The 24,685-nt window shown below is 49.3% G+C and overlaps 1 protein-coding gene across 1 annotated transcript in view; it reads right to left on the bottom strand.

Moving 5' to 3' along the window:
• Positions 1–24,369, bottom strand: part of GALNT16 (polypeptide N-acetylgalactosaminyltransferase 16) — an 86,883-nt gene extending 62,514 nt beyond the window's left edge. Inside the window, exons 1-2 of the mRNA XM_014549116.1 lie at positions 24,308–24,369; positions 23,802–23,934 (exon numbers count right to left, since the gene is read on the bottom strand). Of these exons, the coding sequence (XP_014404602.1) occupies positions 23,802–23,934; positions 24,308–24,369 (195 nt within the window). The remainder of the gene's footprint in view (positions 1–23,801; positions 23,935–24,307) is intronic.
• Between the last annotated feature and the right edge of the window lie 316 nt (positions 24,370–24,685).

Here is a 24,685-nt window from a genome sequence, read left to right as displayed (position 1 = left end):
TATGGTACATCCATACAATGAAACAATATAAAGCTGTGAAAATAAAAAGAAAAGAATAAGAAAACTGACGATCTTCTGATATGGGAAGATTTTTAAGCTATATGATTAAGTGCAAAAAAATCAAGGAACAGACAGGATATATAATAGATATGCTTACCCTTTAAGTAAAAAGTGCGCAAAGACTATAGATTTATATTTCCTTACATATGCATTCTGGAAAAATACATAAAAATAAGAATAGCTGAATGGCACTGAGTGAAAACTGAGCAGATGGGGGAATAGAAGTTTCCAGAGTGAAACTTTTCACTGTATATCTTTTTAACTATTTGATCTTAAAATCTTATGAACATACTACCTATTAAAAATTAAATAAAACTTCATATGCTTAAAGGAAGAAGTTAAAGAGTAAAATGATATGATAGTTGGGAGGGGTCTGGATGAAACAGAAGGGTGGATGTTAATGTTAAATGTTGAAGCTGATCTGTGGGGATTTGTGGTATGTTTGAAATTTTTCATAACAAGTTATTAAATATTTAAAAGGTCTTCATAATAGTCTAAAGATAGAAACAATCTAAATGCCTATCAACTGGCAAATGAATAAGGAAAATGAGGTCTCTCCACACAATTATTTATCAATAAATAGGAATAAACTACTGATACAAACTACAACATGGATGACCTTCAAAAACATCATGTGACGTGAAAGAAGCCAGACACGTGACCACACACTATATGATTCCGTTTATATAAATGTCTAAAAAAGGCAAACCCATAGAAACAGAAAGTAGATTAGTGGTTGCCTAGGGCTGGGGGTAGGAAGGGGAAGTGACTGCTAGTATGCTCTAGACCAGTGATGGCGAACCTTTTGAGCTCGGCGTGTCAGCATTTTGAAAAACCCTAACTTAACTCTGGTGCCGTGTCACATATAGAAATGTTTTGATCTTTGCAACCATAGTAAAACAAAGACTTATATTTTTGATATTTATTTTATATATTTAAATGCCAGCGTGACATAGGTTCGCCATCACTGGTCTAGACTTTAAGGGATGGAAAGAGGAGAGAAAAGTCAACACAATTCCTAATGTGTACTTAAGTGCCTGGGTTTCTTTGCAAGACAGCGGGACAGTAAGCTGAGGAGTTTAGAGCCCAGGCTTTGGAGCAAGATAGAATATGGATTAATCATGGCTCCTCTACTGCTTTGGCCATCAGATCAATGACAAGATACTTCACTTCTGTTACGTCTCAGCTTCCTCATCTGTAAAACGGGTTGCAAAAAAAGGTACCAGCTTGAGGGGTGTAAGGATTACATACTGTAATATGTGTACAGTGATCAGCATGCAATTAGGGCTTAATAAATGGATGTGATTGTCTTCTATCTAATTTTCTTGTTGCCTACAGATTCATTTCTCATTGCAGATCATTAAGGAGGTATTGCACTTTGTTGAGGACAATTAACCAAACATCTTGTGCTCCCAGCACTATGCTCCGACTCTCTACATTGGGACCAAGCTGCCTAGTGGACCAACCCTGTCCTCACCCTGGAGGGACGATGCGAACTGCAGCCACTGTCCCCAAAAGGCATCTGCCAGCCTCTCCACAGGGCACCTGCAAACCAAATGGGAGACAGGGAGCCAACCTCACTAGGCTAAAGAGCAAAGGCTGAGGGGCTTTGGGTAGATCTGTGAGTTTGGTAGAAGAAATATTATTATGGGGAGGATGGAGTAATTCTCCCCAGAGTGCAGAGAAAGAACAGCTGGGTCTAGGTTGGGGCAGGAGGCTGGCTGAGTTCAGCATAAAGAAGGACTTCCTGCCCCGGCCAGTGTGGCTCAGTTGGTTGGGCATTGTCCTATGCACCAAAAAGTTGCCAGTTCGACTCCCGGTCAGGGCACTCAGACCCGCTCCCCAGGCTCTGGGCTGCTGCTTCCACTCCCTGCCCTGCCTGCCTTGGCTCTGGCCTCCTCTCCCAGGAGGAAGAGAGCCCAACACAGACAACACCGCTAGGCAGCTGCCCCACCTTTCCCCTCCATCCCAGGACAGAGATCATAATGGGAAACAGAGGTCTGGTTAGGGCTAAGAGCACTAAATTAAGAATGAGACAACCTGGGGGGCGGGGGGAATCCCAGCTCTGCCACTTATTAGCTGTGTAGTGCTGGACAAGTTACCTAACCTCTCTGTGCCCCACTACCTATCCCGCAGGGATGTTGGGAGAAGAAAGTGACATCATGTGTGTAAAATGCTTAGCACGGTGCTGGGCACATCGTTAACATTCCATAAATTGCAGGTATTAAACTAATGTTAAGGCTGAGAGAGTCACCCACAGGTCCCCTTTCCCACCCCAGGTTCCTATGTTAAAAGGGACACATCAGGACACCACCCGGTCTGTGCCCGGGAGGGGCATCCAAACCCCTCCCAAGGTAGCAGTGCCTGTGGGGCCACACCCATTACAGGACTTGGGCCCCCTCTGCAGTAATGACCGTGGTTCCTTAGGCTTTATGGTACTGGATGTTTTGTAAAGCAGTGTCACATGCACTATCTCATTAGAGAAGCCTGCGTGTATCATCATAATAGCCATTTAAAAATTTTAAAATGCAGAGATTCAAGGGGGTTCCCAGCTGAAAAGAGGGACTGACACCCAGGGCGTTGGTCTCCTGGCCTGAGTCATTCTGGGCCTTCCTGAGAGAGGCGAGGCTCTGTCCTGCCCTGCCACACTCTCTCTCCTGCCTGAGCTTCTGTGTTCAGTGGTCAGGCCAGGGTCAAAGTCAGGGCCTGGTGTATGTCTGTGGAAGGCACACCCCCTCCCATTGCCCTGGCCAAGAGCAGGAGAGGTGGGGACGGGTCCTGGTCTCGCTGGGTTGCATCCTTACCAACTCAGCTGTCTGCACAGCTGGTACCTGGGGTCATTCCATGTAGAGATGTGGGAAGTCGGTGTGAAGTCCCACCAGTGGACTTCGGGGACAAACCTCAAATACTATGTAAACTTTTAAAATATTAAGTCTTACCAAAATAACAAAGACAAGCTCTTCCAAAAAGAAGCTCCCTGCCCAGCCGGCGTGGCTGAGTGGTTGAGCTTTGACTTATGAAGCAGGAGGTCACAGTTCGATTCCCAGGGCACATGCCCGGGTTGTGGGCTCAGCCTCTAGTAGGGGGCATGCAGGAGACAGCCAATCAATGATTCTCTCCCATCATTAATGTTTCTGTCTCTCCCTCTCCCTTCCTCTCTGAAATCAATAAAATATATATATTCTCCACCCTGATTTTCAAGGGCTGGTAATTTTCTGAGACCGATACCATTTGGGTTGAGATTTTGTTCCCAACCCAGAGGTGAGGTGTACATGGAATTTCCCCCAGCAGGGCTGAGTGCTGGAGGTGCTCTCAGGAATCACATTCTTAATATGAATCTTTCAATCACTCTCCACAACAGCATCTTGGGGTCAATGAGAGCCTGACTATTTTTATAACCTTTTCATTTGCTTCTGTGAGTTTAAAATCAACAGAGAAACCAAAGGGCAACGCGCATTCCCAAGTCTTGTTGTCTCAGCTGCTCTGGGGAGGCACCAAAGACGGGTGACATGGAGTCTGCCCCTGCAGAGCTGTTCCCAGTGCAGGCGGGTTCAACGCTGATGTCTTGGGACAGTTTTCTGCCCCCCCCCTTCCTGTTTGCCTGCAAGACAATCCAAGATGTTGGTTTCCTGAGGCAACAGATGCTTCTCCTGGGAGCATTGAATTGGGGTAGAAGGACTGCCTCCCAGGAACCTTGCAAAGATGGGCGAGATGGTGTGGGACAAAGCACAAACTTGAGCATCTTATGATAAATCTGCACACCTGGGTATGCAACAGTAACTAGCATTGTGGCACTGTCTCTTGCTTTTAGGAATCTTACACATTAGATCATTGACACTGACCAACAAAGCACGTTTGTTAAATTAATTATAAAAATGGCCCAGAACAATTTCTACCAGGGGCACAAACAACAGCCTTTGTTTTGGGAAGCCCGGAATCCATTTCCCCTTCCAAAGAGTACCCTGGTTTCCTTTTAGGGAATTCTCTCTCTCTTTTTAAATCTTTATTGTCGAAAAAGTATTATATAGGTCAGTGATGGCGAACCTTTTGAGCTCGGCGTGTCAGCATTTTGAAAAACCCTAACTTAACTCTGGTGCCGTGTCACATATAGAAATTTTTTGATCTTTGCAACCATAGTAAAACAAAGACTTATATTTTTGATATTTATTTTATATATTTAAATGCCATTTAACAAAGAAAAATCAACCAAAAAAAATGAGTTTGCGTGTCACCTCTGACACGCGTGTCATAGGTTCGCCATCACTGATATACGTCCTCCCTTTCCCCCCATTAACCTCTTCCAGCCCGCTCCCATTACCTCCCCCACCCCCAGGCCCTCACCACCCATTGTCTGTGTCCACAGGTAATGCATATACGCCTACAAGTTCATTGGTTGATCGCTTCCCACCCACCCTCCCCTGCTTTCCCTCTGAGGTTCAATAGTCTATTCATGCTTTTTATGTCTCTGGGTCTATTTTTGATCATCAGTTTATTTGGTCCATTAGTTTCCACAAATGAGTGAGATCATGTGATACTTATCTTTCTCTGACTGGCTTATTTTGCTCAGCATAATACTCTGCAGGTCCATCCATGCTGTTGCAAATGTTAAGAGTTCTTTCTTTTTTATTGCTGCATAGTATTCTATCGTGTAAATGTACCACAGTTTTCTAATCCACTCATCTGCTGATGGGCACTCGGCTGTTTCCAAATCTTAGCTATTGTAAATGGCCCTGCTGCTATGAACACGGCACTCGGGCTGTTTCCAAATCTTAGCTATTGTAAATGGCTCTGCTGCTATGAACATAGGAGTACATATATTCTTTCTGATGAGTGTTTCGGGTTTCTTAGGATATAACCCAAGAAGTGGGATCACCGGGTCAAATGGTCTCTAAGAGCAACCTCACTGGGGTGGGAAGGGGACGTAAATCCAAAGGACTCACCCCTCTCACCACCAACATCCCCATGGTCTTTGCAGGACCCTTTGAAGACCTCTCACTTCTTCCCACCGAAGGGTAACCACAGGAGTTAAGCTGGGCCAACAAGGCCCGCCCAGGCCTTAGGCTTGAGACCAGCAACAGAACCATAGTGTCTAAGCCTTCTAGCAAAGTGAAGCTTTCGGAGGTTTTGACCGCCTGAAGCAGCTGGTTCCCAGCCTCCCAGTGCCCTAGCAATAGAGTCAGTCCCCTAACACTTATTAGTAAGTTTGTCATGCTAACTCCAAAACGGCGGTCCCATCAAAGCAATGACTTCCACACAGGCTCAGCCATCCTCAGCCTCTGCCACCTCAGCATCCCTCACTGGCCCCCAAGGGAAAACAAAGACCTCTGTCCACTGCTGACCTGGGCTTTTTATCCAGGAAAAAGCCATGTCAACATCAGACCCAAACACGAGCATGGGTCACACTCGCACGCTCCCTTTCCCTGGGTGCCGACTTTCCCAGACCCTGGGTGAGTTTTAAGTTTCTGATGCTACAGAGACTGACTAATTTCCAACCCACAGACTTCTGGGTTGATGGAAACCTCCAGAAACCTCCTGATCCTTGAGGACGTACCTGTCAGGTCCCCTGAATCTCCGAGCGATCCCAGGTGGTGAACGCGTGAGGTCTGGGGCCAGCACTCACCGGCAGGCCAGGCGCTCTCTCAGTGAGGAGGAGCGAAGGCAGTGCTGGCCCCGCTGGAATGCTATGGTCCCGTGGGACCGACATGTCGGTGTGGGTTGGGTTTGGTAGCCTCTCCACTTAATTCATTCACCACCGATTGTGTCAGCAGCTTCTTCACAGCTGGCTCGCAACTCGTTCTGATTGCGTAATGGTTTGCCCTAATGCAGAACAAATGTCCTGTGCTTTTCTAAAGAGGAAGCAGGGCATGTTGGGAAGAGCTGTGGCTGGGAGGCCTGGATCCCAGCCCTCATCTGCCCAAACAAGAAACAAGCTGTGTGACCCTTTCTCAGTCATTTCCTCCCTTTAAATCAGGCCACTAGGGGGCCTTCCAGGTCATTTCCTCAGATGCTACAGGCCCTTCTTCCAGTCCCTGCGGGAAGCAGGGTGTGGGGGACTGGAGAGAGGCAGTGGCAGGAACCTTTGCTAGTTTGCTGTGGACTTGCAGGATCACTGATTCCAACAAACATTTTGGTTTCTTAGCACCACAGTCTTTGAGGACTCAGGAGATTTCAGGGACAATTCAGAGTTCCTGGTCTATGAAGGGCTTTCCCTGAGTCCTCAGAATTAGTCACTCAATATCCAGATGTGGATCAAGTGGAGACTTTTCTAGTGGATTTGGGCCCTGCAGTTAGGTTAGTGTATCTCACTTAGAGGCAGTTGCATCATCTCATTCTGATGAGTCTGCCGTTTTGGAGTTAGCAGATCTGAGCACAGAGGTAGTGTAGCCCAGGAGAAAAAACTGTGGAGGTAGGAAAGGCACGGTCTGTGTTGGCTCTGCTGCTGACCAGATTGCTGTTCACCTTCAGGCAAGTCACTTAACCTCTCTGAGTCGTTTTCCTCAACAGCAAAATGAAAGAATTGGACTTCTATTCATTTATTTATTATGTATTTCCTGTATCATTAAACACAAGGAGACAAGAAATTCAGAGTTTTGGAAAGGAGGGACTGGATACCCCCACTACCAGTGAGGGCCCCAGGCTACCGGAGCAGTTGGAATTGCCCTGTTGAATTTCTAGCTGCACCAAAACGGAAGCACCGTGAGCTGCTCAGTTCTCACTGTTCACTAAAAGAAAGCTCACCCATCCTCAGGAGAAAGAGGCTTCTTTTCTGCATTCAATTCTACAATCCGCTCAAACAGTGAACATTTATTGAGCATCTGGGAGAGGACCCTGTACTGGGCCTGCAACAGCAACCAGCCTGGAGGCCCAGGTAGGGACAGTGATTTCATCTTGGGGATTCTCACACAGTTGAGTAAGACAATGATGCCAATGGTGATCGTACAAAGAGGCTGAGAGGGACTCGGTAACAGTGAGGGTGTGACAGCAGAGTTGTGAATCTACAAAGACTTCCCAACAGCGAGCAAAATCACAAATCACTGAAGGGTATGCCAATGACCTGGCTTGATGTGGGGACTTGATCTGGAAAACCAGGAGTGTGAACGACTCACAGGTCCTGGAGACTCTCAATCACTAATCAACTCATCCAGCTTTTGACAGGAGTCAGATACTGGTCAAGAGATGCTGAGCGTCCTGCAGCAGGTCTGGTCCTAGTGCCTGTGCTTTTTGACTGGAGAAAGAGCAAATCACATAGACTGATGCACAAAAATAGATCCAGAGACAGAGAAGCATCGAACAGACCGTCAGACTTCAGAGGGAAGACAGGGGAGGGACTTATATGCATGCATATGAGCATAACCAATAGAAACAGACACTAGGGGGTGAGGGCATGTGTGGGGGCGGGGAGGGGGCAGGGAGACGTCAATGGGGGAAAAAGGAGACATATGTAATACTATATGTAATACTTTAAACAATAAAGAATTTAAAATTTAAAAAAATAACGCTAAAAAAATAAATAAATAAAGAGCAAATCATGCATACATATAAGTCCTTTGGTTGATTTCTTACCCCCCTCCCTCCCCAGTCAGTGCCTGCCTTTCCTTCTTATTAAATCTTTTACATTTTATTATAAACACTAGAGGCCTATTGCACGAATCCCTTCCCCTGGCTGCCGGCACTGGTTTTCCTCCGGCCAGAGCCACCTTCAGTCTTCGGCCGCTTTGCACGTATGCAAATTAACCGCCATCTTTGTTGGGTTAATTTGCATATTCTCCTGATTGGCTGGGGAGTGTAGCGAAGGTATGGTCAATTTACATGTTTGTCTATTATTAGGTAAGATTTTCAAATGTGCTGAAAGGTTTAAAGAATTAAATAGTAATCACCAAGTATCCATGACCTATATTCTACCATTAACGTTTTGCTGTATTTGCTTTATCATATATCTATCCCTCTATCCACTCTTTCATCCATCAATTAACCAACACCTCTTAATTTTTTTGGTGTATTTAAAAGAAAGCTGTAGACCTCAGTATACTTCACCTCTAAATACTTCAACATGCATATCATTAACTAGAGTTCAAAATTTGTTTTGGCAAAATATATTGATCTTAAGAGTGCCTTTAGATGAATTTTGATAAATGCATACACCTGTGTAACGTAAATCCCTACCAAGAAACAGAACATTAATATGACTCCAGAGCTCCCTTGTCCACCCCATTTTAAGGCACTCTGCCCATGCCCCCGCCCCACCCACATAGCCCCTGCTGTCCTAATCTGTGTTCTGTGCCCTGTGATCCTGGTCACTTCACCACAGCTTGACCAGGGTGGACACCTGATCCAAAAGTGGTCATCCAGGTGTTGGCTAGTGGACCTTTAACTTCTGTGCCGGGCTCAGTAGGATGAGCTGGGCTCAGAGTCTCTCTCAGGAGGTGGGAAATGGAGAGACTGCCTGGCTGGGCAAGGACCCTGAGCTGAAGGCCATGAGGTCGATCTGGGGCTGGGTCACCATGATCACGGACCACATGCAAAAGTACAGGGAAGCCAGAGCTGGTGGGGAACATGAGGGACACACAGAGCCTCTGTGTGAGGGTCATGGCCCCTGAGGGAGGGACGGGAGAGAGGGCCTCAGTTTCCTTTGTCTGCAGCTGCAGGTCCAGGCCTCTCCTCTGAGCAACTGCCACAGCCCCCCTGAAATGGAAATGCAGCTGCTGACACATAGGACAGTTGATATGAAAATTGAAGAATCTTTCTTAAATGAGAGCCATCCCACTTCATTGTGAGATGGCACCGCGGCAGCAGCTCTGCTCCCTGTGGCTGCAGAGCAGACACCCTCCTTTGAGGAACCACAAATTGAAGAATCTTTCTTAAATGAGAGCCATCCCACTTTCATTGTGAGATGGCACCGCGGCAGCAGCTCTGCAGAGCAGGCACCCTCCTTTGAGGAACCATGTAGGTGTTGGGATGGGAGATAAGGAAGAGGTTGGGGTCTCCAATGTTCCCTGCAACCTCTGAGAAGTTAGGGTGATCCTAGTCCCAGGAGAGGGTCAGAGATGGTGCAGCAGGGCAGGCGTGAGCACCCTGAGGCGGGAATCCATTTTTCCAAACCAGGAGGGGCATGGCTGAGCAGAATCATTCCTCTTAGGTACGTCCTCCTGGTATTTTTCTTTTTAATCCTCACCCAAGGAACCAGGAGGGGCATGGCTGAGCAGAATCATTCCTCTTATGTACATCCTCTCTGGTATTTTTCTTTTTAATCCTCACCCAAGAATAAGCATTTTTAATTGAGAGAGAGAGAGAGAGAGAGAGAGAGAGAGAGAGAGAGATTAATTGGTTGCCTCCCATGGGCCCAGACCAGGGATTGAACCCGAAACCTGAGTATGTGCTCTGACCGGGAATGGAACCCACAACTTCTCAGTGTACGGGATGACACTCCAACCAACTGAGCCACCTGGCCAGGGCTGTCCTCCCTGGCATTAATCCATGCCTCTGTCATCATCTATTCCCCCACAGGACTGCAAGCACCTTGAAGACAAGGGCCAGGATGCCTTGTTCACCTCTGACTCCCTGGCACCCTGCACGGTTCTTGATGCAGGGTAGGGGTTTAATGAATATATCTTAAATGAATGAGAACACCACACAGGGAAGCTGAGAAATCAGAGTACATGATTAAGGTAGCACTTACTAAGTGCCAGGCCCCATTCTAAGAAACCACTTTTAGTAAATAATCAAACCCTTGTATCTACCCTGTGATGTGGGTACTGAGGCACAGAAAAGTTAAATAACTTGCCCACGGCCACACGGCTAGTAAGTAGTGGAGCTATATTTGAACCCAACATTTAGACTCCTGAGTCCATGGTCTTAACTCCCGTGATGACCACCATCCTATCTTTCCTGGAAAAGCTTCCTGGCATATTACACCAAGCTCCTCACCCACCTGAGCCCAGAAATCAGGACCTGTAGGAGGCCAAGTATGAAACTGGCAAATACATCAGCAACCTGGCAACCAAGACATGGGTGATACAGCGGCCATACTAATAATGGTCAACATCCCTCCAGTTCATTCAAGATTTAATTCGTGCCCATTAGGTGCCCATTAGGTGCCAGGCTCATCAGTTGTCAACAAGACAGACATGTTCTTTACTCTCTAGGAACCGAGTGAATGGCATTAGCCATCAATCATTTGTGACGTGCCTGCTCTGTGCCACAATCCATGTACCTTGAGGCACCAGCTCTTTCTTTCCTTTTAAAATGGTTTTAGATTTAGAAATGCCCCATATTAAAGACAAAGAAATGCCCCATATTAAAGACAACGAAATTCCCCATATTAAAGACAAAGAAATGCTACATATTAAAAAGAAAAAAATCTTTTTAACATGAGCCTCGTGACTAGTTATGCCCATTGTACAGATGAAGAAACACGGGCTCAGAGAGCTTAGAGGTCAGGTCACCTGCCCCATGGTACCTACACGTATTTACAGGTGTCTAAGGGCAGCCCCTGCTCTGGTGGCACAGAAGTGAGTGGCACACATAGTCCTTCCTCACGTGGGCTGTGCATTCTAGTGGCGGGGTGAGATGGAGAGCAGTGAACACATAAATAAAACCATTTCCAGGAATAAGTGTGGAGAAGGCTGGAGAGAGGGATGGAGAGAAGAGCCAGCACAGTCAGCTCCTGTGTGGGAATTGGGGGTGAGGGGGTCTGGGCAGAAGGGACGACCTGTACAAAGGGCCCGAGGCAGGACAACTTGATGTGCTGAAGGGAAGACAGGAGGCCAGTGTGGCTGGAGCATAGTGAATGGAGGGAACAATATGAGATCAGTAAAGTGGGGGATTCAAACCCAGGTCTGGCTGACTCCAAGCAGCAGTGTGCAAGGGGACTGCACAGGGGTTGCCTTTAGAAAACCAGGGTGACCCCAGGTTCCAAGCCCCTCCTCTAAGGGTATGGAACCTGACTATGCAGCTTGAGTTGTCTGCATGTAAAGAAAAAAAAATAATCATTGCCAATTCTGATGACTCTCAGAGGTCTTTTGGGGAAAACCCCATCAGGTAACTTATGAAAATTAAGAGTCCTAACACTTGGTCTTTGAAGTGGTCTTGGTATGCAAGTACTCACCAGCAGGAAGCCATTTCAGAATTTAGCGTTTCTCTAATAATCATCATGATGTCTTGGGGTTTAGACAGGCCCTGGGGACAGCTCAGCTCCTTCCCACACCCCCATGCTCACTCGGGCAGAGGATAGCCATTTCAGAATTTAGCGTTTCTCTAATAATCATCACGATGTCTTGGGGTTTTGACAGGCCCTGGGGACAGCTCAGCTCCTCCCCCACACCCCCACGCTGGGGCAGAGGACTGTGCCTGCAGTGATAGGGGACTGTGAAATATCAGAAATGCCACAGGCCTGTGTCCTGGGAGAAGAGACAGCGATGCCAATGTGTTTGAGCAAGCCATGGCTCCTGGGTCATGTGGGCATGTGCCGGGTCACGAGGAGGAAGGGCCAGGCTGGTGGCATGACCACATAGCCCCGCTGGGACAGAGAAGATGGACTTCCACCGCTGAGCACAGGGCATGGGAAAGTGGGGAGGGTACACACACAGAGCACTGGGGTCCACGGGCTTTGGAGGTGCCCGCTTTTCCTCCTGTCCTCTCCCTCCCTCCTGCTCCAGGGATTCAACTGGGAGCTTTGAGAGAGAGATTGCAAACCTCACAAGGTATGGAGCTGAAATGGGTTTCCCATCTCCATATCTGCGCGCCGAGAATTGCTTTACTGTCCTCCAGGGAAATGAACACAGTGCCGCGTTGGGGACAGGCTCTAGGGCTGGGGGAGCAGGAGTCTCGCCTCCGGTCCTCCACTACCCTCGTTCTCCATCTGCATGCAACTGACACCCAGCAGCCTTGAGGTACCAGCTCTTTCTTTCCTTTTAAAATGGTTTTAGATTTAAGATATTTTTTAATTCCCCAAAGTACAAAGACTAAGGATCACCTGGTCTGCCACCAGAATTCACAGTTTAACATTTTGTCAGATTAGCGTCAAGCCTCTCCTTTAAGAACACAACTGAAATAAGCGTTACAAATAAAGTCAGACTCCCTGTTGGTCCCCTCCCCGTCTCTCTCCAGCAACACTCGCTGCCCTGCGTGTGCTGTGCATCCTCTTTGGTCCATTGTTATACTTTAAGATACACACACACACACACACCCATCCAGAAATCACACACACACACACACACACACACACACACCCATCCAGGAACAAGAGACACAATTGTTTTGTATTATTCCAATTTGCATAAATGTATGATATTAAATTATCTGCACTCAGGGGTTTTCCCCCTCTAACATCATATTTTTAAGCTCCATCCATGCTGATATATATTGATCTAGTTCATTTATTTTATAACTGCAAGGTATTCCAGCCCAGGTGGGTGGGCCTGAATCCGTTGTCTGGAGCTCAGGTAATGACAAGGCTTCCCCCGACCTCAGAGGTTCTGCTAATCTGAGGAACTTAAACCAATTGCAGGGACTCTGCCCAGCCCATATCCTTCTAGTTCATAAAACCCTCCAAACCCCACTCCAGCCCCTGGATCATCCCCCCCAGCTCCAGTCCCACCGCACTGGTTTGTTTAACCTGTGAATACTTCTTTGGCTTTTTTAGGTTTTCCATCCCAAATTCAAGAAATGAGGAAATTAAGATCCTTCACAAAGTCTGTTTTCCCCCCATAAGCCATGCCGACAGGTGGTGGGCATCCTGAGAAGTTGGCTCTCTGCAGACTCTGAGGCCAGACAAGCCTGGTTGAACCCTAGCTCTGTTGGCAGGTGACCTGCCCTCCTGAGTCAGGCCCCTTGTCTGTAAAGTGAAGGTAGCAATACCCAGGTCACAAGCCAGCTGTGACAGTTGCAAGGAAAAGTAGATGACACACAACTGGCACTAACCAGGCAACCAAAAAGGGCTCTGCCTTTGCTCTTCTGTCTCTTCTCAAACCCGCAGTCACAGCGGTCTCTCACAATGTAATGAGACCACATCACTCCTTTGCTAATGTGACTTCCCAGATTAGGTCAAGAAGGCTTTGCAGAACCTGCCTTGGCCTCCAGGGGTGCTTGTGCTGGGGGAAGCCAGCCTCCACAGCATGAAGACACTCAAGCAGGCCTGCAGAGAGGCCCCTGTGGAGAAGAACTGTGGCCTCCTGCCAACCGTCAGCACCAGCTTGCCAGCCATGTGAAACGGCCACCTTCGATCCTTTCCATGAGTGCAGCCCCAGCGACATCTGACTGTTACCTCATTGAGAAACCCTGAGCCAGGACCACCCAGCCAAGCCACTCCCAAATACCTGCTCCACAGACACAATGAGAGAGAAGAGATGATTACTGTTGATTTAATCCACTATTGATTTGTGATGCAGCATTAAATTAGTAATATACAAGTTAACGTTTTGTCAGATTGGCTTCGAGCCAATGACAAGTTGTGTTGTTATTACTAACTTGTGTATTAATGCTAGTATCGCCCTACGTGTTAGACCAGAGGTTCTCAACCTGTGGGTCGCGACCCCTTTGGCAGTCGAACGACCCCTTTCACAGGGGTCGCCTAAGACCATCCTGCATATCAGATATTTACATTACGATTCATAACAGTAGTAACATTACAGTTATGAAATAGCAACAAAAGTAATTTTATGGTTGGGTCACAACATGGGGAACTGTATTGAAAGGGCCAGACGGTTGAGAACCACTGTGTTAGACGCTATTCTAAATATTTTATGTGAGTTAATTCATTTAATCTTCATAGCAACCACATGAAATGGGAACTCTTAGTATCCCCATTTTACAGGTAAGAAAACCGAGGCACAGAATGCTTAAATAACTTGCTAGTAAGTGGCAGAGCTGGAACACGAACCCTGCCGCTCTGGCTCCAGCCGCTGTGCCCATAACCACTGTCTCATGCTGCATCCTTGAACAAAGCCATAATCGGACATGTGGCACCAAGAAGCAGGAAATGTTCTCAGATTTACAGAGGCCAATTTCAAGGGAGGTAAGACGAGGGAAAGAAAAGAAAAAAAGCCAAACCTTTTCTCTTTCCCCAGATCCTCCAGGTTTCTATCCTTCTCCTTGGATTTCAGCTCTAACCACCTCCTCTGCCACCAGTGGGCTGGTCCTGGACCAGAACCAGCTAACTCACCTCCACCGAGTAAGTAAAACGTTACACAATGTTTCCACGGTGTTTTAAAGCTCGTGTCGCATCTCCTTAGCTAGGGTTCCGACCCATGGAGGTGACCACTTTCCCCGCTGCACATCTGCTGATTCAATGCAGGTCGCGTCCCAACTTCTTCAAATTGGCCAACGTCTTAAAGCATATCAGGTAGAGCAAAATCACTCAAAGAAGACATCATCATCAATGCAGGATCCGCAAATACAAAGCACACGTTCTACAGGCCCCTTCCTTGCCCTTTGCAGACATGGCTAGTCAATCGCTTTCCCACTACTCAGTCTGGATGCAGAAGCCTTCTGCCACCGCGCTCCCGACTGCCACTTCCACAGGTTCTGAGTTGGCAGGAGAGCTGAGGCCTATTTGTCATTCTGGCTCTAACAGGACAAAGATGAAACACCAAAAGCAACGGACTGGAACTAATCTCTCTCCTTTCCAAGGGAGTGAAAGGCTTCCGGTCTCCACTGCCCTTACCCCTCCTCCAAAACCCACTGTCATCACAGCCAGAGCTTAGGAGGGATTTTAAGAAGAGAGGACACTACAGAAAACATTGACCTGGGTTATAATGATGGGGTGCGGACAAGGGCCCATGCTGAGAGGTGCCCCGTGCCCATAGATCAGGGATGGGGAATGTCCAGCCCGCGGGCTGTATAAGGCCAGAGAAACCATTTGGTCCGGCCCTGCCAAGGCATTAGGGGTGAATTAACTAAATGTTTGACCAAATATTGCAGGCTCATTTTTAAGTTGATAATTTTGTATGGGCCGTGAATTATGTTATAAATATCCAACTGGCCCTTGGCTGAAAAAAAGGTTCCCCACCCCTGCCATAGATGCTATAGGCTAATTTTTAAGTTGATAATTTTGTATGGGCTGCGAATGATGTTATAAATATTCAACTGGCCCTTGGCAGAAAAAAGGTTCCCCACCCCTGCCATAGATGCTAGTGAATTAGGAACTCAGCAGCAGATGGACCAAGAACTATCCTGAAGTCAAGGTAAACCAGGGATGCAGCCACATTCTTTATAAATAACTTTCCACTGAAACTTCTGAGCACTTTTTTTTTAATATACATGTATTTTTATTGATTTCAGAGAGGAAGGGAGAGGGAAAGATAGAAACATCAATGATGAGAGAGAATCACTGACCAGTTGCCTCCTGCACGACCCCCATGGGGATCAAGCCCATAACCCAGGCATACACCCTTGACCGGAATCGAACCTGGGACCCTTCAGTCCGTAGGCCGATGCTCTATACACTGAGCCAAATCAGTTAGGGCACCTCTGAGCACTTTAGAGAATGGCCATGAACACATGTGAGACAAGAGCTGTCCAATGGAAATACAGTGCAAGCCACATATATAATTAATATTTTTCTACTAAACATATTTAAAAAGTAAAAAAGAAGTAGGTAATATTAATTTTAATAATAGTTTATTTATTTAGCCCAATATGTTTAAATATTATCATTTCAACAATACTCAGTATTTTTTAAAAATCAGAGGTATTTTAATTCTTTTTTTTTATACTAAGTCTTTGAAATCCAGGGTGTATTTTACACTTACAGCTCATTTCAATTTAAATACTAAATTTTCATAAAAAATACTTGATCTGTATTGAGATGTCATAAATTTACATGTGGAAATATAGACTTCACATATTGAAGTTCTTCTAAACACTCCTAAAAGTTTTCCAAGAACTGAAATGAGTGTCTGTGTTGAATTTAAATCAATTAAACTTAAATTAAATGAAAATTTCAGTTCCTCCTGTTGCACTAGCTACAGTTCAAGTGTCCAGTGGGCACATGTGGATGGTGAGTACTGTCAGGGCCACCGCAGGTCGGGACCATGCGGGGCTCTGCCTACCTGTGCCAGATGCTGACCTCCCATCAGAGCCCCTGTGCCTATGCTCAGGGAAACGATGGTCTGGCTCCTCTGAACACTCCTGCTCAGGCCTGTTGTCCCACAGCTGGCTTCACTCTCTGACCAGGCCCTTTCTTACTCTCTCTGCTTGGCTTGCCCACAGCACTGCACCAACACTGGCTCCCAGCTCTGCAGTTCTCAGGCTCGCCCACCCCACCTGGCTCCAAGCCCCAGCCCCAAGGCCCTGCCTTATTGGAAGAGCTGTCTAGGTGATGCTATCTTCTCTGCTATGCAAACCAAAACAAAACAAAAACCAGGGTTGGCAACCATGGGGTGCATCCGAGAGGAGCCATTTCCTTTTGGTGTTTGGAAAGAGGGCCCTTACCATTTCATGCCCCCAAGGTGGCACCAAGGCTGTACTAAAGCATCAGCATGGGCAGCTTCTACTCTCTACCAGCCGAATCCCTTTTGGCTTTCCCTCCAAAAGGTCCTCCATCACCTTCCCCGGTCCCTGCAGTGTGTCTGCTCTGTCCCTTGGTTCCCTTTCTTCCTCTGGTCTCTGGGGCTGGTGAACTAGGTCAGGGCTGTGGTTCAGTCCTGACGCCTCACTCCTTCAAGGCACCAACACCACCGCAGACATCACTCATGGATCACGTGTTCTTTCTCCTGAGCCTCTGGCTGGGCTCTACCTCAAACACTGGGATACTGTTCCAGCCTCCCACAGTCCCCCCAAAACCCTCATCCCAGTGAGAGATTTCACAGGGAGGGGAAAAGATGGCTTTCAATGAAAAAACCTGGTCCCAGACGTCTGAGGCACTAGAAGCTAACCTCCCAGAACTGACCACAGATTTGGCACCTTTGGAAGGTCTCCTCTGGCTGTGGCACTCCAAGGCCAGATTCCCTGGAAATGAAACACCTTCAAATGTCAGACGCTGTTTATTTAAAGAAGCCAAAAAACCAGAGCTGCTGTGAGAAGATAAGGGATGAAAATCTGAACTCTGAAAAGCACACCTAAAGGGGCGTGACCGACAGGAGTCTGGGATTGAGTGTGTACTAGTATGACCTGAACCACTAAAATAGAGCACCCGCCTCAGCTGGGGACCCATGAAGCCATATCATACCAGTCACCAAGGCACCGGGGAAGCCACCTGAACGTCTGTGGACACAGCCTCAGACAGGCCTGGCAGAACCATCTTCCTGAAAGCAGCCCTTTCACCCACTGCCTGCCTGAAGAAAGCTGTGTGGGGTCCTTGATCCTGCCAGGCCTGGGTGCCCACCCCGGTGCAGGTGCCCACCTCTGTGCCCGAGGGAAGGCCTGGACACTTCCGCCTTCAAGGGTCTGTGTGTGTAGAAGAGGAACCTGCGGCAGGAAAGGGCAAGAATTCCAGGTTACCACATGGCCAGGAAACATCCCTTCCAGAGTCCCAAATGCACAATGAGCCAGCCGAGAAGCACAGGGCAGCTGGATCGGGTACCACCTCACAGAGGAACTCTCCATCCCACACAGATCTCTCCCTCTAGGGCAGCGGTTCTCAACCTGTGGGTTGCGACCCCTGTGGCGGTCGAACGACCCTTTCACAGGGGTCGCCTAAGACCATCCTGCATATCAGATATGTACATTACGATTCATAACAGTAGCAACATTACAGTTATGAAGTAGCAACGAAAATAATTTTATGGTTGGGTCACAACATGAGGAACTGTATTTAAAGGGCCAGAAGGTTGAGAACCACTGCTGTAGGGGCAGAGCCCTCCCCATCCATACCTCTCCAAAATGTCAACAAGAAGGCCATTAACTTTTGACTTTTAAATCTCTTCAGGCACCAGCACCCGCCATGCCCCCACACCAACTTCACACACACACACACACACACACACACACACACACACACACACGCACGCACACACACACATGCACACAAGTACCGCATTGATCTCACATTATACAGAAATGAAGTGTTCGGCCATGGAACATTTCTCAAAGAACTTAGGTTTACCTGTTTAAGGACCGACACTTTTTGACCATACTGCTGGAAAATTTTCTGAGCTGAATGACATAGGTCCCGGGTGTACCCAGCCCATACACAGAATGTGATTTATCACTTCCTGATGACTCAGGGACATGTTTCTGAGCCCGTCTTTACCTCAGCCTGTGAGGCCTTCCACTTGGGCCACTTTTACCCTTGCTTACGCTGTCCCAGCCAAGCGCACCAAGCACACGCCCTGCAGCGATGTGCCCTCGGCTTTGGCTACCTGGCACACTCTCTCCCTAAATGCCTGCAGGGCTCACTCTTTCCATTCAGCCGCGGCTCAAACACCATCTTATCGGAGAGGCCTTTCTCAGCCATCTTCCTGTCCCCTTCTACTGCTTTTTTTATTTTCCTCCATAAACACCCAGCTCAGGTTCATGCGACCCGGCATTGCCCTGACACGCAATGGGCAGGGCCCTGGAAGGTAGGACAGGCTACCTGTAAACGCTGCCCAGGTTAAGTGAGGGAAATAAAAGAAGGGGCTATGGGAACGTAGGACTCAAAGGGCCTCAGAGAGGCAGGAAAACCTCTGTGGGCCTCTGTGCCCAGGAGCAGGGAAGATGCTAACGACCAGCACTTCCTACTTCGCAGCTTTGCCTCTGACCAGCCTTGGCCCCTCTCCTTCCCCGCTTGGCAGCTCCAAGGAAGCAGGGAGGGGACAGCACAGCAGCAACGAGGGGTTTCTTTTAGTCAACCCTCCGCCCTGGCCTCTGCGTGTTCGGCCAGCCCTGCATCCCAAGGCGCCAGGTCTCATGTGGTGCAATAATTGGACACTATTTCAAACTGTTCCAGAGCTGCCGACATCTCAGGGGACAGTGTGGACAAGGAGCCTTTTCCTCCTCCTCCCACTGCTGTGGGGAGGAGGCGCTGACTGCTGACAGGGAGTGTGAAGAGAAACCCTGGTCAGCCTTTGGGCCGTTCGATGATGGATGGGCTCAGGGAGAAAGTTCTCCTTCTGGTGAAAGGATATCTCTCTCGCTGCAGCTTTCACTCACTGACCCCAGTTCTGTTCCTTGGAACCCTACAGAATCATTCAAAGAAGTCTCCTGCCTTTTCTGTTGGCTAAATGCGAAGCATTGATGGGGGATTCAGAAATGAGAAACACGGTTAAGAAGTGTACCCTTTACTTGAGGAATCAAGAATGATTTTATTCAGTCTTCAAACAGTTTTAAAAATAATAATCTTCAGCCCTAGCCTGTTTGGCTCGGTGGATAGAGCATTAGCCCTCGGACGGAAGGGTCCCAGGTTTGATTCCAGTCAAGGGCACGTACCTCAGTTGCAGGCTTGATGCCTGGCCCCGGTCAGGGGGCATGTGCAGGAGGCAACCCATCAATGTGTCTCTCACATCGATGTTTCTCTCTGTGTGGCTCACCCCCTCCCTTTCACTCTCTCTAAAAATCAATGGAGAAAGTATCCTTGGGAGAGGATTAACAACAACAAAAATAATTATCTTCATGCCTTTATCATTATAACATTAATAGGTGCTTATTATAGAAAATGTTGGGAAGAGCCAAAAGATGGAAGGGGAATTACCCATAATCCTACTTTACTATGGCTAACATTTCATTCTATATGGTTTTGTGTTTTTTCCCCCAACAGTTTATGGAGTGAATACAAAGCAGGGGCTGCTCTCGTTGCTCCAGGAAAGACGTGCTGATGCATCAGACTTGGATCTTGCCCTGAAGATGCCTCAGGGGAAACGAGACACACGCATGGCCGTCAGAGGCAGAAATGCTGGGTGTCAGAGGCACGCACTGGTTGCCAGGTCATGAATCTCTGTAAGCCTCACTTTCCACGCATGTTAACTGGATCGGATAAATGGCACCTTCCTCACAAGTTGTTGAGGGCATTCAAAGCTTGTAAAGCACCTATCACAGCATCCAATGAATCAGCCACCATAAATGTAATACAGAGGTAACAGCAATTACAGAGGCTGGGTGGGTGCAGAGCCAAGACCACAAGCACTTAGAGAGACTAAGCCACTTGTTTCCAGAGCAGGCTCTACACCAAGCATGTCAAACTCACGGCCCATGGGCTGCGTGCCTCGTTTATTTGGCCCATGTTAGCCTTTGAGTTTGACATGCTTGCTCTACACCATCTATAACCGCTTCAAGCACGGTGTCCGGTTTGGTGAACTGAATTACTGCCCAGCGTAACCATCATTGACTCTCGTCTGAAAGCTCTGCTCCCTGCTCGCTTTGAGAAGTCTTGGGTCGCCTGTCTGTTTAGCTCTCTTGTGTCTTTGCCCTGCTGTTCAGCGGGAAGGTGTCTCAGGTCTCAAGAAGCAGATGGGGATAAAGCTTCCATCTTCTCATTGTAATGAACTGCTTGGCTCCAGGCTCACCTCTCACCCCAGGGCGGTTTCCTCCATTACAGCAAGACAGACAGTGCCCCCGGGAACTCGGCCCAACCTGGCCTCTCAGTGCCCCTCCACATGGACCTAAATGGCACTTCCAGAGCTCCACTCGCAGAGCCAACAAACAGCCACCAGAGAAGAAAGCCAGGCCCAAGGCCCTGGGAGCAGCCAGGGGTAATCCCTGTTAAGGCACAAAAATAAGGGACCGGAATGAGCAGCGCCCTACAACTAATCCCGTGCCCGTGGGCTCCTCGGGGCCTCCCAGGGAGGTGACTCAGGCTGCAGGGCCTTTACCAGCCTTGGTGACTCTGTGCTGTCCCTAAGGCCCACGAGCAGGTCTCAACATGACCCAGGACGGGACCCCAGTGACGGGAAACCAGGCCCTTTCGATCTGAACATTTGGCAAAAGGAGTGTTTGTGCTTCTCCCGCCCCACTCCCTTTCCTGTGTGCAGCACCTAGATAAATTTAATGTAAAATCACTTTCTGTCATTTAAGCAAATCATATTCCCACAGTTCAGAAATTCGCACGTTATAAATAAAATATAAACCCGGACAGATCTGATTGAGGCCTCTGCTCTCAGAGGACAGCACCGGGAAGCCACTCTTTCCTGAGAGGTAAGGAGGGATCCCCGCGAGGCCTGGGGGTCACCGCAGGACCTTCTCCTGACAGGGGGTGTCCCTCCACAAGCCAGAAACCTCATAGGACCCTTTGGGAGAACTCCTTTAAATCTATTTATCCACTTCTAGCACTGAATACGCATATCTAAAGGACAACACATCTCAGAAACCATTTCACACACAGAATAACCAAGGTCCAGAGTTGGTAAGTATTTTGTCCAGGGTCACTCAGCAGTATCTCAATTAGAGGACAAGAAACTCCAGTTTAGAAAAATGCTTGCCCAAAGCTTCCCTGGTTCCAAACAGAAAATGTTGCAAATGAGTACACCTATCTATAAAAGATGTCTTTTAAAAAACGTCTGTAAAGGGAAAATCCATGTCACACCTGAGCATCCCGCCTTAGCCTGCTAGAGAATTCTTATACGGAAAACCTGGGTCCCAAACCCATCACACATGTTCTTCCTGGCGGTGAGGCCTGAAGGCTGAAGGCCGGCCTGCCTGCTTCACCTCCTGCTTTAGCTGCCGTCCAGGTCCTGTGGCAGCGTGCATCCATGTGGACTCAAGTGGATGTCCCCAAGCCCACTGCCTTGCCCATGAAGTGCAGCATGGAGAAATCACAAACCCTGCCACAGCCTAAGAAGCCAATGAGGGATGCAGTCAGTATCTCCCTTTAGTTTTACCAAATCCATGACCATTTTTTCCCATCAAAATCTGTGACACATGGGCTGACAGCAGGACAGAATATTAAAAATCAGGACCTCTCCGAGAAATCCAGGCCTTATGGTTGCCATGCCGACACCCCACGATGCCAAACAAGTGCCTCTTAGGTCCAGAAGCAACTTGGCTGGCTGCGGAATAACCCAGACATTGTGAACGCAGAGCTGCCTCCTGGCCCGGCTGCTTTGCAGACCCTCCCTTTCCCAGCTCAGCTCTCTGATTCCCCAGGGGAGTGAAGATGACGATGCCTGTCTGAATTTTCTCATCCCCTGTCAGCAGGGCTGGCCACATCATTCTCTAAGAATCTAAAAATCCCCACGCAGCGTCCTGGCCCAACTAAAGAGAGCCAGCCGGGTTTAGGAATGGCAAGACTAGTGAGAGGTGAACCACAGAGTTCAGGGAGAAAGCCAATCCTCAGCTGCACCTGCCCCTTTGAAGTTAAACAAACAGTTCGACTCCAGGAAAGGCTGAATATGCATTCCCCTTTCTCCTTGGTTAAGTCGGGCTGGAGCTGGGAACGAATGAAATATGAGACGGGTGTGAAGCTAGGACCACTGACTGCTCCCAGAGATGGGCAGAAAGCTTACTTCACTCATCAAACCAGCATTTAAGTCTTGCTGTGTGCATCCGTGTGGGGATGCAAGAAGCTTCCCGCACAGTCCCTGCACAGTCCCTGTGTGATCGCTTACATTCAATGAGGAGACGCGGCAGACGACTGGAATAGCACTAAAGTGAAATACCTCAGAAGACAGGGATACAAGGCAAGGCTGTGACAAACACAGTGTGTGCCTGGGGACCAATGACTATGGAACAGACACCCAGGGCTAAAGCTTAAGAACAGGAGGGAGCTGGCTATGCCCCTATGTGGCCCAAGAAGGCTCTGCCATTCACTCCCCAGGAACTTCCACTCTCCCTCTCTTCCTGCACCTCCACTCTCTAGCTCCTCACACTTTAAACTTGGCTTCCAATTCACAGCCCTTTTCTAATCTGCAGCAAGTAAAACCCCAGGGGAAGCAGGACAGGGGGAGAGAGAGGATGTTCACTAGAACTGCCCCAGCCCAAGACCTTAAATTGCCCGCCCTCAAAATGAGTGTTGCATGCCTCGAGCAGTACCTTCCCCTACCCCCCGCCCCCCTCCTCACTATCCCGGGGCCTCATTCTGAGCAGCCTTCTGGGCTGATCTCCAAGGGCCCTGGGAGGAGCCGGGGAGAGGTTCAAGAGCAAGGTCAGGATTCTGAGGCCGAGGTAAATGTGATGAGACCCAGCCTGGGGTTCTGAGCAGCAGCTTCCCTGTGCTCCCTTCCCTTCCGTGTCCCCTCCTCTCTTCCCTCCGCCTCCTCTTCCAGCCCAGACCCTCCTCCCATGCCTCACACAGAGGCCAGAACATCTGGCCAGCCTGCCTGTCTCCTGCCGCTCTGGGCCCACCTACCCTGAGACTCGGGATAGAGAGGGGGGCAGCCCTTGGCGTGGGGCTCCCTCAGGACCTGGGGCCGCTGCTGGTTTGGCTAGTTCCACTCCAGTCTGTCCGTCCACCCAGATCCCCACACTCTGGGGTCTTGGCACAGGAGGCTTTTCCTCATCAGCCTTCCTGTCCTAACATCCACACGTGCTTTGGAACCATGTCCTAGAGGCAGGGACCCTCGGCCCAGAAAGGGACATTCCACCTAATCGGGCTCACTCCCAGAGTTCAACCAGGTCTGGCAATTGGGGGGGCAGGGGCTGGGGATAACCCCAAAGTCTCCTCTGGCAAAGCCAGGAAATATGGTTCCTTTGCAGGCCATCTTTACTTCTTCCCAGCGGGTACCGAGGCAGAATCTGGAACAGGATGGGAATATGAGAGCACTTCCACACCGACCCCCCCGCCGCCCCCCCCCCCACCCCATATTCTCGGGGCTCAGCTGCCTCTGCACAAACATCTCGAATTCTCCACACAAGCCTTGGCCCTCCTGACCCTGCACCTCCCTCCCCAGGCTCACCTCTCTGCACGTCGGAATGGCTGCCCTGCTCCACTCCCCACCCTCGGCCCCACACTTTGCTCTTCCTCCTCCAGGTCCTCGTCTGGCCAGGCCGCATCCGCCCAGCAGCGGGTCCCCAGGGTCGCCCAAGGCTCTCGCCCACCACCCGCCCCCGTTGGAAGGTTGGAAGAACGGCGGGGACTCCGCACGCCCCAGCCCAGGTCCCCAGGGAGCCCAGGGCCCTCCCAACTCCGCCGAGGCCCTAGTCTCTGCCGCCTTTGTTTCCCCGCTCGCCTTGACCTCTCGAGGCTGACCTCGTGAAAGGGAATCTCCGAGCCCGGGCGCAGACACTGCCCGCTCACCTGTCGTGATGGGGTGAGGGGCGCGTACAGGATGAGACCTTGCCCCGACCCAGAGAACCAGGGGTGTTAGTGGAGAGTACTCCGCGCCGAAGAAGCAGGTTCAAGCTGAGCCGAGCTAAAAAGCGGACGCAAAGCCGGACGCAGCCCAGGGCGACCCGGCCTCACCTAACGCCCCCACCCCCACGTCCTCGGCCCCCAGGAGGTTGGAGAGGGTGTGCGGTGCGCATGGCCACCTACGCGCTTAGCCGAGCGCGGTTCCCACCGCCGGCTCGTTGAGCGCAAGGTCCAGCCACCTTCCCGGGCGGGCGAGGCACCGGCCACCCCCGGCCCCAGCCCGGCAGCTCAGTGTCGAGAGAGCCGCCACGTTCCCAGTCGCGCGCGCACGCCGGGCCCACCAAACTTGCAGCACTTTCTCCCAACCCCCACCCGCTGTCACCCTCCCTCCATCCTTGCGCCCTGGCCTCGCTGGCCCGGTGGAGGTTGCCATAACAACATGCAGGAATGCTCCAACATATACAAAGCCAGCAGGGCACGGCGGGCACA

This window comes from Myotis brandtii, unplaced genomic scaffold, assembly GCF_000412655.1.
Source record: "Myotis brandtii unplaced genomic scaffold, ASM41265v1 scaffold536, whole genome shotgun sequence".
Lineage (NCBI taxonomy): Eukaryota > Metazoa > Chordata > Mammalia > Chiroptera > Vespertilionidae > Myotis > Myotis brandtii.
Note: the sequence above shows the minus strand (reverse complement) of the source record. Positions and strands in the feature narration are given on the sequence as shown.